Here is a 13,969-nt window from a genome sequence, read left to right on the forward strand (position 1 = left end):
AAGCTCAAGTCCACTTCAAAAGGAGATATTTTATTTAACAGAAATCACTTTTCAAAAACTACAAGCGACTCGTTTGGGATTCGTTTACAACGCATATTTTCCGGGATTTGTGATATCACAAATATCGACAAATGGGCGAGACCTGGTTGAGCTGCACTAGAGAAGGCAACGAGTGTTATCACTATGTCGGAGACACGCTAGCTTTCCCAAGGCAGACGAACTTAGAATGGTTTAAATCACACTCAAATTGATTTGATTTTGACGCAATATTTACACTGAAGCTGGCATGCGGCTATGGTAAGAGGCATGACATTTCCCGACCAGGCGCTGAGTGCTGCCAATCACAGCACACACTGGCCCAGCTAACCAATCACAACACACACTGGCCCAGCTAACCAATCACAGCACAAACTGGCCCAGCTAACCAATCACAGCACACACTGGCCCAGCTAACCAATCACAGCACATTTCGTATTTCAGAAGGCAGGCCTTCATTTGATACAGGAACTATTCGAGCCGTTCATGCCAGACTGGGGAGAGAGGTGTTGTAATGTAAAATATGTGAAAAATAATGTGTTTTCGAACAACGAGCCTGTTCTAGTACACCCCGAAAACAAAATCAAGACTTTGCACAAGAGCATAGGACAAAATAGGACCCCTTTCACAATCTGCAGCACTGCAAAACTTCAGTGCTGTAGCTGTAATAGTCCTGTGTTACACCCTGGCTTGTGCATGGCTGTATGTGCCAGTTAAAAGCAGCTGTTTCTCATAAGTTCATGTAACTGAGAGAGACCGCAGATGGGTCGTGACATTACTGACATAATAATGTGTCACAGCAGGACCCCATTAGCCGTAGAAAACTCTTACCATTCATACCATTTGCAATGCAGTATCCAGAAGCGTAAAAAAAAGACTACAACAGTATGTATGTAAATGGTTGTTTTTAAGCTGAAATTCAATCTTCTAAATGGACCCAATGGACACCAGATCTCATGGTGGCAGTTTTCCAAATGTTATAAGCTTTGCTTTAGGTTTCAGGGTGTCTGTCTAAGTGCCTGTGGAAATTATGTGCCCTCAGCATAGTTTGACATCTTCTTGCTTTTGGTGCAGTGAGGTCAGGAGATATACTTAGCAAGTCAGCTCCTCGCAGTTCAGCACTTGAGCTCCTTGGAGAAATCTAAGAGGGTCCCTGAACATGGCCGGACCACACAAGCGAATAAATCTAGACCGGCTTGACCTTACATGGAGGTGATGAGAGCCCTGGATTCAGAAAGAGGAGCTGATGGGTGGGCTGGGTGTGAAAGTGCAAGCCTGAAATGGTTCAGGGTCCCGTAGTGAGAGTGCTGGGGGTTCCTGTGTTGTCTTTGTGAAAAATGAAATGGTCAGGCCTGATATATTTGTAAGTAGTGGGAACAGCTGGGATGATTGAGATGGATAGATTTTTTAAAATCTAAATATGTTGGAAGTTCTCATTGAAAGGTCTCATGTTTTACAAAGAAAACTGGGATTCACAATAATAAACCCATTAATAATACTAAAACAAAGCATACTTTGTTATATTATGTTATGATAAATTATTGTGCACATACAGCATACATTTCAAAGGTTTATAATCAGTTAGAGAATCAAACATTACAGCAAACAGAACGTTTTTGGACGGTATTAACTGTACCGTGGTAGTTCAATTTAATTTCAAGGTAATACAAATTCCATGGTTTGCCATCGGATACTATCACAGTGCCATGGTAGCAAAGTATGTTTTGTAAGAATGATATTGGCATATTAATAACCAGCTGTTTCAGCCATCAATGTTTTACATCCTTGATTAGAGTATTTTCACTAATGTTTACCAAAGTGAAATGAACTAAGAAATATACCACGTAATTACCATGTTTTATTTTTGGGGGGCATGGTACTATGGTATTACCATGGTATTTTCCAATGGTACATGAATAGGGTACTGGAATCATTTAGTAAAATTTCATAAAAAAGTACCATGGTATTACCATATGACACTATTACTGTATCGTGGGTGTCACGAATTCGGTCCATGGACTTCCGTTTATTCACCACCAGATCAGATCACCCTTTCCTTTACATTGACTCTCGCACAACACAAACTGTTGCATAGCACCCCGGACTACATATCCCATCATTCATTGCACGGTTTGCACACTGCACTGACTGCACTCATTGCACACAGCTGTTTCTAATCACCTCACTCACTATATAACACCCACCCTAACCACCTTTCTCTGCTGAGTATTGTTTAGCCTGTACCCCTTTCCGAGTCTCCGTGTTTTCCTTGTTTTGCCTTGCCTGTTTTTGCGGTTTCTGATCTTTGCCTGTTTTCTTGGATTTCTCCCTCTCGTCTCGCCCCTGTGATTCTCTCTGCTGATCGGTGACCTACGCTAGCCCTGGGACTATTCTTGTGTTTTGCCCGCCATATACCTGTTTGCCATTGTTTGACCCTGCCTGTTTACCACGTCTCTTGAATAAAGCCTGCAGATGGATCCACACGTCTCACGTCTCGTCAGCCCCGTTACAGTGGGACTACTTCAGTGTAAGTTGTTTATTATAATAACTTTTTTAATACCGTAATTTAAATCTTCCTTTATGCCTTTGAGTCTCTTTCATCAAATGTAAATTGATTGCAGACAAAATTGCTATATTAACACATTTCTAATGTTTCTATTTTAAATAAATGTTTTTTTTAACTTTCTATTCAAAGAATCCTGAAAAAAAATGTATCACAGTTTCCACAAAAATATGAAACAGCACAACCGTTTCTTACATTGATAATATTCAGAAATGTTTGCAGCAAATCAGCATATTAGAATGATTTCTGAAGATCATGTGGCACTGAAGACCGGAGTAATGATGCTGAAAATTCAGCTTTGATCACAGCAATAAATTACATTTATATACAGTATCATATTACAACAGAAAACTGTTATTTGAAATTCAAATAATATTTCACAAAAATATTGTTTTTACTGCATATTTAATCAAATAAATCCAGCCTTGGTGAGCATAGGAGTCTTCTAAAAAAAAAAAAAATTAAATCTTCCAGACCCAAAGCATTAGTGTACGTGGTAATATAATTAGCTGTTCAGGAGTGCTGCAACGCTCAAAAACACAAAGGCAAATACATATGTATACACAAATCTTTAATGCCATGCCGTTCAACATTGGGACAATGTACAATGTGCAAAACAGTCCAGGAAAAATATTTTGATTGGAACGGGAGGTTCACAGGATAGAAAGATGTTTGGCAGAGAAATTAAGACATATGGGTGAATAACCACAACACATCTTAAGCCTCGGACTCAAACATCTTCTTCCTGCCATCCATACCAGCCTTATCCTCAATGTTCTTACGCCAGTCGCCGACTTGTTCTGCAGACTGTGGAAACACAAAACATCAGAAATGGGTAACGTGGCCAAGCAGAGACAAGAAACATTTCTGAATCTGCAACCCACCTCCTCTTTGACCTCCTCCTTGACTTGTTTGAGGTTGGCTCTCAGGTCCATGGAGACCTTGTGTTTGGAGCCCAGCAGAGCCTGAAGCATAGTGTCAGCAGAAATGTGCACTTTCTTTAGTGCAGGTTTCTTGAACTTGCCCTGCAGGTCTACCACCTTGATCTTCAGATCCTCAATCTAGAAACGCATTAAACCACAGTCAAAATGGAGCTCAGACAACCCAATATTTATTAATAACAACACTCATTCTGATTAAGAAATAAATAAATGGATGAATCGCAGAACATACGACAACACTGAGGTGTGGCGATCTTTACCTCCTTGTCTGACTTGGCAACCTTTGCCTCCAAGTCATATCTCTCCTCATCAACCTGGTCGATCTGTTGGTGAAGCTTCTTGCACAGCTCCTGGAAGGCCAAAACAAGATTATTCATGATATTGATTATAAGATTCTATCTATCTACCCATCTCTATCTATCTATCTATCTATCTATCCACCCATCTCTATCTATCTATCTATCTAGCCACCCATCTCTATCTATCTATCTAGCCACCCATCTCTATCTATCTATCTAGCCACCCATCTCTATCTATCTATCTAGCCACCCATCTCTATCTATCTATCTAGCCACCCATCTCTATCTATCTATCTAGCCACCCATCTCTATCTATCTATCTAGCCACCCATCTCTATCTATCTATCTAGCCACCCATCTCTATCTATCTATCTAGCCACCCATCTCTATCTATCTATCTATCCACCCATGTCTATCTATCTATCTATCCACCCATCTCCTATCTATCTATCTAATTTTATTTCAGCTAGTTCAACATTTATTATGTTAGTTTAACATTTATTTATTTAGTTTAACTTCATGTAATAAAATACTGAAAATAACTAAAACATAAATATGAATTAAAAACTATATATACATACATAAAAAACAAATACAAATAACAAAAACACAACAACATTACTAAAACTAACGAAAATGAAAATGAAAATATAAAAATAAAAACGATTCAAAATAATAATACAAATTATAAAAGTATCTCAATGATACTAAAATAATGTATATTACAGTTTTTCTCAATTGCTTTGGCTCAATTCTCGAATGAAACCTTTTTAAGTTCAGATCTCTGAACAATTAGCTTCTTGTTCACATCAGATTGGAATTTCTTATTGATTTGAGCAAATTGCAAATGCTTTGGCACATGTGTGCAAAGAGTAAGTACAATTGTCAGCAGTTTGCACAACAACTAATTGCATATGGCTTGTTGATCAAAACTGATGAGCCGATTCTCACTTAAACTGTCAAACTCTTCTCAAACATTTTATTGTGTAAGCCATCACATTCAAAACGATCCATTCAATTACGAAAAATTGGTATACACATGTATATTCCATAAATATCTGACATTGACATTGTTTGTAATGTCTGCTAAATTGGCAAATTACCTCTAATTGCAATACAATTTGAATCAACCATTTAACCAATCAAGTTTGGGAGCATATATATGTAGATTGCCCACAGCACAATCACTAAGAATGGAGGACTTCCACAACCCTGAACTGCAGCAACATGCTCGTGGAAGAGCAATTGGAAGATGTGTAAGAATACGTGGTGGTGGTGTTAGAGGAAGACATAACAGAGGAAGAGGTGGAAATGGAAGAGTCAGAGTCTCTGATGAAATCAGAGCCACACTCGTGGATCATGTCATAAATCATGGTTTTACAATGGAAGAGGCTGGTCGAAGAGTACAGCCTAATGTAAACAGTTTCACAGTGTCATCAATTGTGCAAACCTTTCATAGAGAAAACCGGTAAATATGTATGTATTTTTTTTTGTTTTACAGTATGTAAAGCATTTTTATAAACCACAATATTGTAAAGGTAAATGCAAGTCTATTTGTACATTCTATAGAACCGCACAACAACCTCGCGCTGGTGGCAGAGCAGCAGTATTTATCCATCAGCAAGAACAAGAAATTTGCAACATGGTCATAGCCAACAATTCCATCAGGCTAAGAGAGATCCAAAGTGCAATCATAAATGACAATGTCTTCGCAAATATAAATTCTGTTAGCATTTCCACCAAAGACAAAGTTTTGAAAAGACATCAAATGACTATGAAACAACTCTACAAGGTGCCATTTGAGAGGAATAGTGAAAGAGCTGCGGTACCAGTATGTCCAGGTAAACTATTGGTGTGCACTTAGTGAGTTTTACTGTTTTAGAAACCCATAAGAAGAGAAAGCATTTATTGAACTCTAGAATAAAAATTTACTTTATTTTGCTTCTGTGTTTCTTCGTAGAGAATCATGGAGTTAGAAGGACATGAAACAACACACATTCTTGTTTTTGTGGACGAGGCCGTGTTCAAGATCCTGAAAGCTCATCCTCGGCAAGACTCGTGAATTTCCCTTCATTCAAGACGCATATGTGTGTGTGTGCTGTAAACGTGTAAACGGCAAACACAACGAGATAAATTTAAATTAAAGGGGTCATATGATGCAATTTCAATTTTTGCTTTCTCTTTGGAGTGTTACAAGCTCTTTGTGCATAAAGAAGATCTGTAAAGTTGCAAAGACTAAAGTCTCAAATCCAAAGAGATATTCTTTATAAAAGTTAAGACTTGTCCATGCCCTCCTAAAACGCCTCGTTTAAACACGCCCCCACATGTCTACGTCACTGTGTGGGAAGATTTGCATAAAACCGCCCAAATGTTCACACAAAGAAAGAAGGCATAACTTTTATTCTCACTGTAGTATTGTTGTTGCCGCCGCCGCCGCCATGTTGTGGAGATGCTGTGTCCAAACGAGGACTATATCCGCTTCGTCATACCTAGAGCTGATCTGTGCTGGTCGCTGAGGAAGTACATCAACTTCACGCTGTGGATCGCCGGATCGGCTTTCACCATGGATGAAGCGGAGTCCAGCCTGGGGTCGTCACATGTGGTTGCTGCAAGCCCACCAGCAGCTCCTTCGTCGAATCTGCCTGCTGCACCATTCTCAAGCCCGCCGGCCATTCCTCACTCAAGCCCTCAGTGTGTGACGCTGTGTGACGCATTTTATGGAGGACTGTTTCCTGAACCTGCAGAGTAGCCTACAATGGGTCTGTAATCAAAGGCTGTTCTTTAAAGTGGGGCAGTTCCAACTTTGCAAGGACAGTCTGGCGCTCCTGACTCACAGCCTATAAGTAAATTTTTTTTATCATTAAAAGAATTTGCCACTGATGATTCAAACGCGAGTTGTAAGCAATTTAGAGTAGCGCTTGTTGTTTGTCGTTTCTCCGATTACAAATGCAGACAAGGTTTTATGTTTAGGCGGCGCGATACGCAAAGCGTAAAAATACAGTATACGTATATACACACGCTTGAGGTATTCGGCCAATCACAAAGCACTGGATAGCTGGCCAATCAGAGCACACCTCGCTTTTCAGACCGATGAGCTTTGTAAAAATCAACGCGTTTCAGAAAGGCGGGGCATAGAGGAGCAACAATAATGTACAGTATGTGGAAAATAATGTGTTTTTTTAACCTTAAACCGCATAAACGCATTGCATTACACCAAATACACAAAATAATGTTCTTTTTAGCAACATCATATGACCCCTTTAAATTAAATAATTTAATAGCAGCACTACAGTATTTTATTCCTTAAAGTCATAACAAACCACCAGTCAAAGACTGGAAAAGAGTGAAAGGACCAAACCGTGCGTAATAAAACAAACATGAAAAAGGATTTTCCTCAAAAGCATTTGTTTAATGGTAGTGGCTCTGCGATGATACATAATTCCCTTTCAGGACATACATACTGCATGAAACAAATGCTCATTTGAGGCACTGAAAGCAGAAAAGACATACAACTATGGCAAAAAGTTAAATGACCACACAGCTCTGACAAATCCCTACGATAACTAAGCAAAGAAACGTCCGGGAATTTAGGCCTCGCTCTCAAACATCTTCTTCCTGCCGTCCATTCCGGCCTTGTCCTCGACGTTCTTACGCCAGTCACCCACATCTGCAACCTGGATTATGAGAGAGGGATTGGGTGTGAAGGAATGGTAATCAAATGAAACATACTTACACATTCACAGCATATTATTTTGACATCTATTTGTTGCTATTCTAAAAAGTTATATATTCAGGGTTTCTGCAGGTTTTATGAGGGTAAATTTAAGACTTTGTATGACCAAGTAAAGAACATTTTAAGGAATAAATTCAATGGAATCTGATGTGTCAGTATGGTCTCTAAATAAAAATACAACTTCCTACAGACCTCCATTAATTTTTAATTAATTTTACAATAAATAAAAAAGTAGCTTATGTCTTGAATAGATCTGCTCCTAAAGGCTACAACATAGAAATAACTTTTACTGTATCACACGGCAAAAAAGTGATGTTCTTCCACAGTATTTTTGTCTTGTTTTCCAGTACAAATGTCTAAAGATCTTTTTTTTGTTTTACAGTATGTAAAGCATTTTTATAAACCACAATATTGTAAAGGTAAATGCAAGTCTATTTGTACATTCTATAGAACCGCACAACAACCTCGCGCTGGTGGCAGAGCAGCAGTATTTATCCATCAGCAAGAACAAGAAATTTGCAACATGGTCATAGCCAACAATTCCATCAGGCTAAGAGAGATCCAAAGTGCAATCATAAATGACAATGTCTTCGCAAATATAAATTCTGTTAGCATTTCCACCAAAGACAAAGTTTTGAAAAGACATCAAATGACTATGAAACAACTCTACAAGGTGCCATTTGAGAGGAATAGTGAAAGAGCTGCGGTACCAGTATGTCCAGGTAAACTATTGGTGTGCACTTAGTGAGTTTTACTGTTTTAGAAACCCATAAGAAGAGAAAGCATTTATTGAACTCTAGAATAAAAATTTACTTTATTTTGCTTCTGTGTTTCTTCGTAGAGAATCATGGAGTTAGAAGGACATGAAACAACCCACATTCTTGTTTTTATGGACGTGGCCGGGTTCAATCGGTCCAAAGGCCGGAGACGTGGATTCCTCTTCAGACCAGTAGGCCACTGAGATCCTGAAATATCCCGAGCTCATCCTCGGCAAGACTCGTGAATTTCCCTTCATTCAAGACGCATATGTGTGTGTGTGCTGTAAACGGAAGCAATGCAAACACAACGAGATAAATTTAAATTAAAGGGGTCATATGATGCAATTTCAATTTTTGCTTTCTCTTTGGAGTGTTACAAGCTCTTTGTGCATAAAGAAGATCTGTAAAGTTGCAAAGACTAAAGTCTCAAATCCAAAGAGATATTCTTTATAAAAGTTAAGACTTGTCCATGCCCTCCTAAAACGCCTCGTTTAAACACGCCCCCACATGTCTACGTCACTGTGTGGGAAGATTTGCATAAAACCGCCCAAATGTTCACACAAAGAAAGAAGGCATAACTTTTATTCTCACTGTAGTATTGTTGTTGCCGCCGCCGCCGCCATGTTGTGGAGATGCTGTGTCCAAACGAGGACTATATCCGCTTCGTCATACCTAGAGCTGATCTGTGCTGGTCGCTGAGGAAGTACATCAACTTCACGCTGTGGATCGCCGGATCGGCTTTCACCATGGATGAAGCGGAGTCCAGCCTGGGGTCGTCACATGTGGTTGCTGCAAGCCCACCAGCAGCTCCTTCGTCGAATCTGCCTGCTGCACCATTCTCAAGCCCGCCGGCCATTCCTCACTCAAGCCCTCAGTGTGTGACGCTGTGTGACGCATTTTATGGAGGACTGTTTCCTGAACCTGCAGAGTAGCCTACAATGGGTCTGTAATCAAAGGCTGTTCTTTAAAGTGGGGCAGTTCCAACTTTGCAAGGACAGTCTGGCGCTCCTGACTCACAGCCTATAAGTAAATTTTTTTTATCATTAAAAGAATTTGCCACTGATGATTCAAACGCGAGTTGTAAGCAATTTAGAGTAGCGCTTGTTGTTTGTCGTTTCTCCGATTACAAATGCAGACAAGGTTTTATGTTTAGGCGGCGCGATACGCAAAGCGTAAAAATACAGTATACGTATATACACACGCTTGAGGTATTCGGCCAATCACAAAGCACTGGATAGCTGGCCAATCAGAGCACACCTCGCTTTTCAGACCGATGAGCTTTGTAAAAATCAACGCGTTTCAGAAAGGCGGGGCATAGAGGAGCAACAATAATGTACAGTATGTGGAAAATAATGTGTTTTTTTAACCTTAAACCGCATAAACGCATTGCATTACACCAAATACACAAAATAATGTTCTTTTTAGCAACATCATATGACCCCTTTAAATTAAATAATTTAATAGCAGCACTACAGTATTTTATTCCTTAAAGTCATAACAAACCACCAGTCAAAGACTGGAAAAGAGTGAAAGGACCAAACCGTGCGTAATAAAACAAACATGAAAAAGGATTTTCCTCAAAAGCATTTGTTTAATGGTAGTGGCTCTGCGATGATACATAATTCCCTTTCAGGACATACATACTGCATGAAACAAATGCTCATTTGAGGCACTGAAAGCAGAAAAGACATACAACTATGGCAAAAAGTTAAATGACCACACAGCTCTGACAAATCCCTACGATAACTAAGCAAAGAAACGTCCGGGAATTTAGGCCTCGCTCTCAAACATCTTCTTCCTGCCGTCCATTCCGGCCTTGTCCTCGACGTTCTTACGCCAGTCACCCACATCTGCAACCTGGATTATGAGAGAGGGATTGGGTGTGAAGGAATGGTAATCAAATGAAACATACTTACACATTCACAGCATATTATTTTGACATCTATTTGTTGCTATTCTAAAAAGTTATATATTCAGGGTTTCTGCAGGTTTTATGAGGGTAAATTTAAGACTTTGTATGACCAAGTAAAGAACATTTTAAGGAATAAATTCAATGGAATCTGATGTGTCAGTATGGTCTCTAAATAAAAATACAACTTCCTACAGACCTCCATTAATTTTTAATTAATTTTACAATAAATAAAAAAGTAGCTTATGTCTTGAATAGATCTGCTCCTAAAGGCTACAACATAGAAATAACTTTTACTGTATCACACGGCAAAAAAGTGATGTTCTTCCACAGTATTTTTGTCTTGTTTTCCAGTACAAATGTCTAAAGATCGTTAAATCAAGATACATTTACTGGAGAAGCGAAATCACAGATGATAAGAAGTCTGGTTTTATGAGAAACTGATCCAAATAAAGTGAGTTCACGATTAAAACAAGAACAAATAAATTAAACGGGAAAACAAGTTTTCATTCCCCTTCGACAGACTTTTGTTCTTGCTTTAAGCATAAACTCGTTCCGTTTTGTTCAATTTCTCAGACTTAAGACTTAATATGTTCAGTTTGCATTGCAACTCAAGTAGATATTTGTATTGGAAAACAAAACAAAAATACTGTGGAAGACATTCATTTTTCCCATGACTTATTCTGCTCCAATTTAAGACCTTTTAAGGCCGTAATTTGTGGAAGGGCGAGTTAGTACTTTATAAGATCTGCAGAAACCCTGTGCATTACCCTGTGCAATTAAATATGAATGATTATTATATATTAATCTTTTAAATGCATGTAAGCACACATATTAAAAAAACTATTCATATTCAGTAATATTATCGGTATACCTGTACTGAAACTATCCACCTCAATTCAGTTCAAATTGTTCATATCTAAGAATAACGCTCATTTTTCAATGCTGACACTGTTATTGAACTAAACTGAATCAATATTGATCTGAATAGTGACACTGTTATTTTCTGTAGAACAGCTTTACAGCTGAAATTGAGTTTGTTTCATAATTGATTCATTGTTTCGATTTTACCAATTATGTTTTGAACAATGCTTATCCAATCAGACTTTATAGCTGTTACTATTCATATCTGTTCTGTACTATAAGAGTGTAGGAATAGTCACAATGCCATGTTTCACCCACCTCCTCTTTGACCTCCTTCTTGACTTGTTTGAGGTTGGATCTCAGGTCCAGAGACACCTTGTGTTTGGAGCCTAGCAGAGCCTGAAGCATCTGATCAGCAGAGAGACGCACTTTCTTTAGTGCAGGTTTCTTGAACTTGCCCTGCAGGTCGACCACCTTAATCTTCAGATCCTCAATCTAGAAACGCATTAAACCGTAGTCAAAATGGAGCTCAGACAACCCAATACATAGACTCATCAGAAACATCATCAGCAGCATAATAAGGTTTTTTGAGTTTCAGATATTACCTCTTTGCTGGCCTTGCCCACTTTGGACTCCAAGTCATATCTCTCCTCATCAACCTGGTCGATTTGCAGGTGAAGTTTCTTGCACAGCTCCTAAGAAGCGATGTTTAAATAGTCAGCTACTGTTTTTGAACAATGTTTTGCATCATATTGTTTCAAGAGCACATACGACATCTGGAATGCACTAATAAACATCTCAAGAGCATATCTGTTCATTCACATCACAACTAGCAATGTCAAGAATAAAACATTTTAGCAAAATCGAATGTGTACTTTGGTGCGCCTTGTTAATACTTTCCTCAGTGTTGTATTATTAATATGCATTAACATTTTGAATTAGTGTTCATTTTTACATTTTACGTGTTTCATTTTTATTTCAGTTATGTCTAAAAATGTCTGTTTTTATTCCAGTTTTAGGTTTAGTTATTTCAGCACACCAGCTTAAAGTTCCCCTATTATGCCATTTCCAATATTGCCTTTCATGCAGTGTGTAATGTAAAAGATCCGCAAAGTTGTAAAGCTGAAAGTGCACGATAAATAAAGTTATTGTCTCCCAAAATAAAGAATCGACTCTGAACAGCTGAAAGAGTCGTTAGTAATTAGAATCCCATTTCTGTGACGGCTACACGTCACTGGGTAACACATTTGCATAATGTGCCCTATGTTCGACGTTGGCCTGCAGCGAACAACTTGACCCCGCCCACAAACAGGTCATTCTACTGACGACTGCTTCTCTTATCTCGGGGAGTTCAAGTGGCTTATGAGAGATCTGTCCCTATATGGACGTGTTCTACTCTCAAAAGCAGAAGGGATATCAAGGTCTGTTTATATATCTATGTCAGCAGATGTTCCAAACAATGTTGTCAGGGAATTAGATAAAATACTTTATGATTTTATTTGGAGGAAGAAAATACACTATTTACGGAAAGATATTATAAATAATAATAGAGACTTTGGTGGTCTTGAAGTTTTAAACTTTACAGATCTTAATAATGTGTTTAAGATAAAATGGATAATTGAATTTATTAAAAATAAAGATAGTATATGGAATGTTTTCCCCAATTACATATTTAATTCTTTGGGTGGCATTAATTTTCTTTTAAAATGTAATTTTTCAGTTGAAAAAATCTAAAGCTAAGCCAAATTTTGAACATTTTATAAAAGAGATTAAACAATATGGTACCACATTAGACAAAATTAAGAACAAAAAAGCTAGAAAGACCTATGAAGCTTTTTGTTACTTTAAATTGTTGTAATTTTACCCTTGGCTTGAATTGTTTCACTTTACGTATTATGATTATTTATTTGTTTTTGTACTTGCTGCGAGTTGTATATGTTTGTACAAATCTTTGTATATTTTTTGCATAATTAAAAAAATAAAAAAATAAAAAATCTCGGGGAGTTCAATGCGCAGATTCACAAAAGGCTTGCTGTTGAAAGATGGATCAGTATCCTGTTTATTTGGACCAGCTGATCCACTGAATCACAACCTGTAAGTATGATAAATAATAGATATTTATATTTTCTATATAGCGTTCAAAATACAGAACTATTGAAATAGGCATATCGTTTCTGAAACGCGCTGTACGCCGTAGACCAATCACAACAGACTGGGCCATCTGACCAATCAGAGCAGAGCAGGCTCACGGAAAGGAGGGGTTTAGAGAGACTGAATCTTTGAACTGCTTCGAACTAAATCGTTTGAGAATCGCTGGAAAATTAGGTGATATTAAATGCATATTTTGAGAAAACCTTGCATGCATGCAATCCTATTGTAGGAGACTCCCAAAACAATATTATGAACCGTAAAAATGGCATAATAGGGGCACTTTAAATGAAAATAAGAAATGCTGCATTGGCAACTAGCTGAAAAAAAAAATTGGGGTAACAATAAAAAAAAGGGCTTAGTTAATGTTACTTAAAAATTAACTAACAATAAGCAATACATTTATTACATTCCTTTATTTATTAATCTTCGTTAAATGTTAACAAAAAACTGCTCATTGTTAGTTCATTTTAGCTCAGGTCCATTAAATCATATTAACAGATACAACATTTGATTTGAATAATGTTAAAATGTTTAAATTAGCATTAACTGAGATTAATAAATGCTTGAAAAATATGAAAATGAAAAGTATTCTTCTTTGTTAGTTCATGTTTACTAATGTAGTTAACTCATTTTAACAAATGGAACATGTATATATATATATATATATATATATATATATATATATATATATATATATATATATATATATATATAT

General features: G+C 37.6%; 2 protein-coding genes across 2 annotated transcripts in view; both read right to left on the minus strand.

Annotated features, from left to right (window-relative positions):
- Positions 1-3,185: 3,185 nt before the first annotated feature.
- LOC107595254 (troponin I, fast skeletal muscle-like) lies at positions 3,186-5,212 on the minus strand. Its single transcript, XM_016285606.1, has 5 exons — positions 5,051-5,212; positions 4,606-4,662; positions 3,801-3,887; positions 3,484-3,660; positions 3,186-3,406 (listed from the first exon to the last, which is right to left on the minus strand). Exons 1-5 carry the CDS (start codon positions 5,210-5,212, stop codon positions 3,317-3,319), a joined length of 573 nt encoding a protein of 190 aa, XP_016141092.1. The 3' UTR covers positions 3,186-3,316.
- Positions 5,213-9,901: 4,689 nt separating this feature from the next.
- LOC107595230 (troponin I, fast skeletal muscle-like) overlaps positions 9,902-13,969 on the minus strand; it is a 9,986-nt gene continuing 5,918 nt past the window's right edge. The window contains exons 5-7 of the mRNA XM_016285574.1: positions 11,709-11,798; positions 11,422-11,598; positions 9,902-10,187 (exon numbers count right to left, since the gene is read on the minus strand). Coding sequence (XP_016141060.1) covers positions 10,101-10,187; positions 11,422-11,598; positions 11,709-11,798 — 354 coding nt within the window. The 3' untranslated portion in view covers positions 9,902-10,100. The remainder of the gene's footprint in view (positions 10,188-11,421; positions 11,599-11,708; positions 11,799-13,969) is intronic.

The sequence above is a fragment of the Sinocyclocheilus grahami genome, unplaced genomic scaffold (assembly GCF_001515645.1).
Source record: "Sinocyclocheilus grahami isolate Dianchi unplaced genomic scaffold, SAMN03320097.WGS_v1.1 scaffold199.1, whole genome shotgun sequence".
Classification (NCBI taxonomy): Eukaryota; Metazoa; Chordata; class Actinopteri; order Cypriniformes; family Cyprinidae; genus Sinocyclocheilus; species Sinocyclocheilus grahami.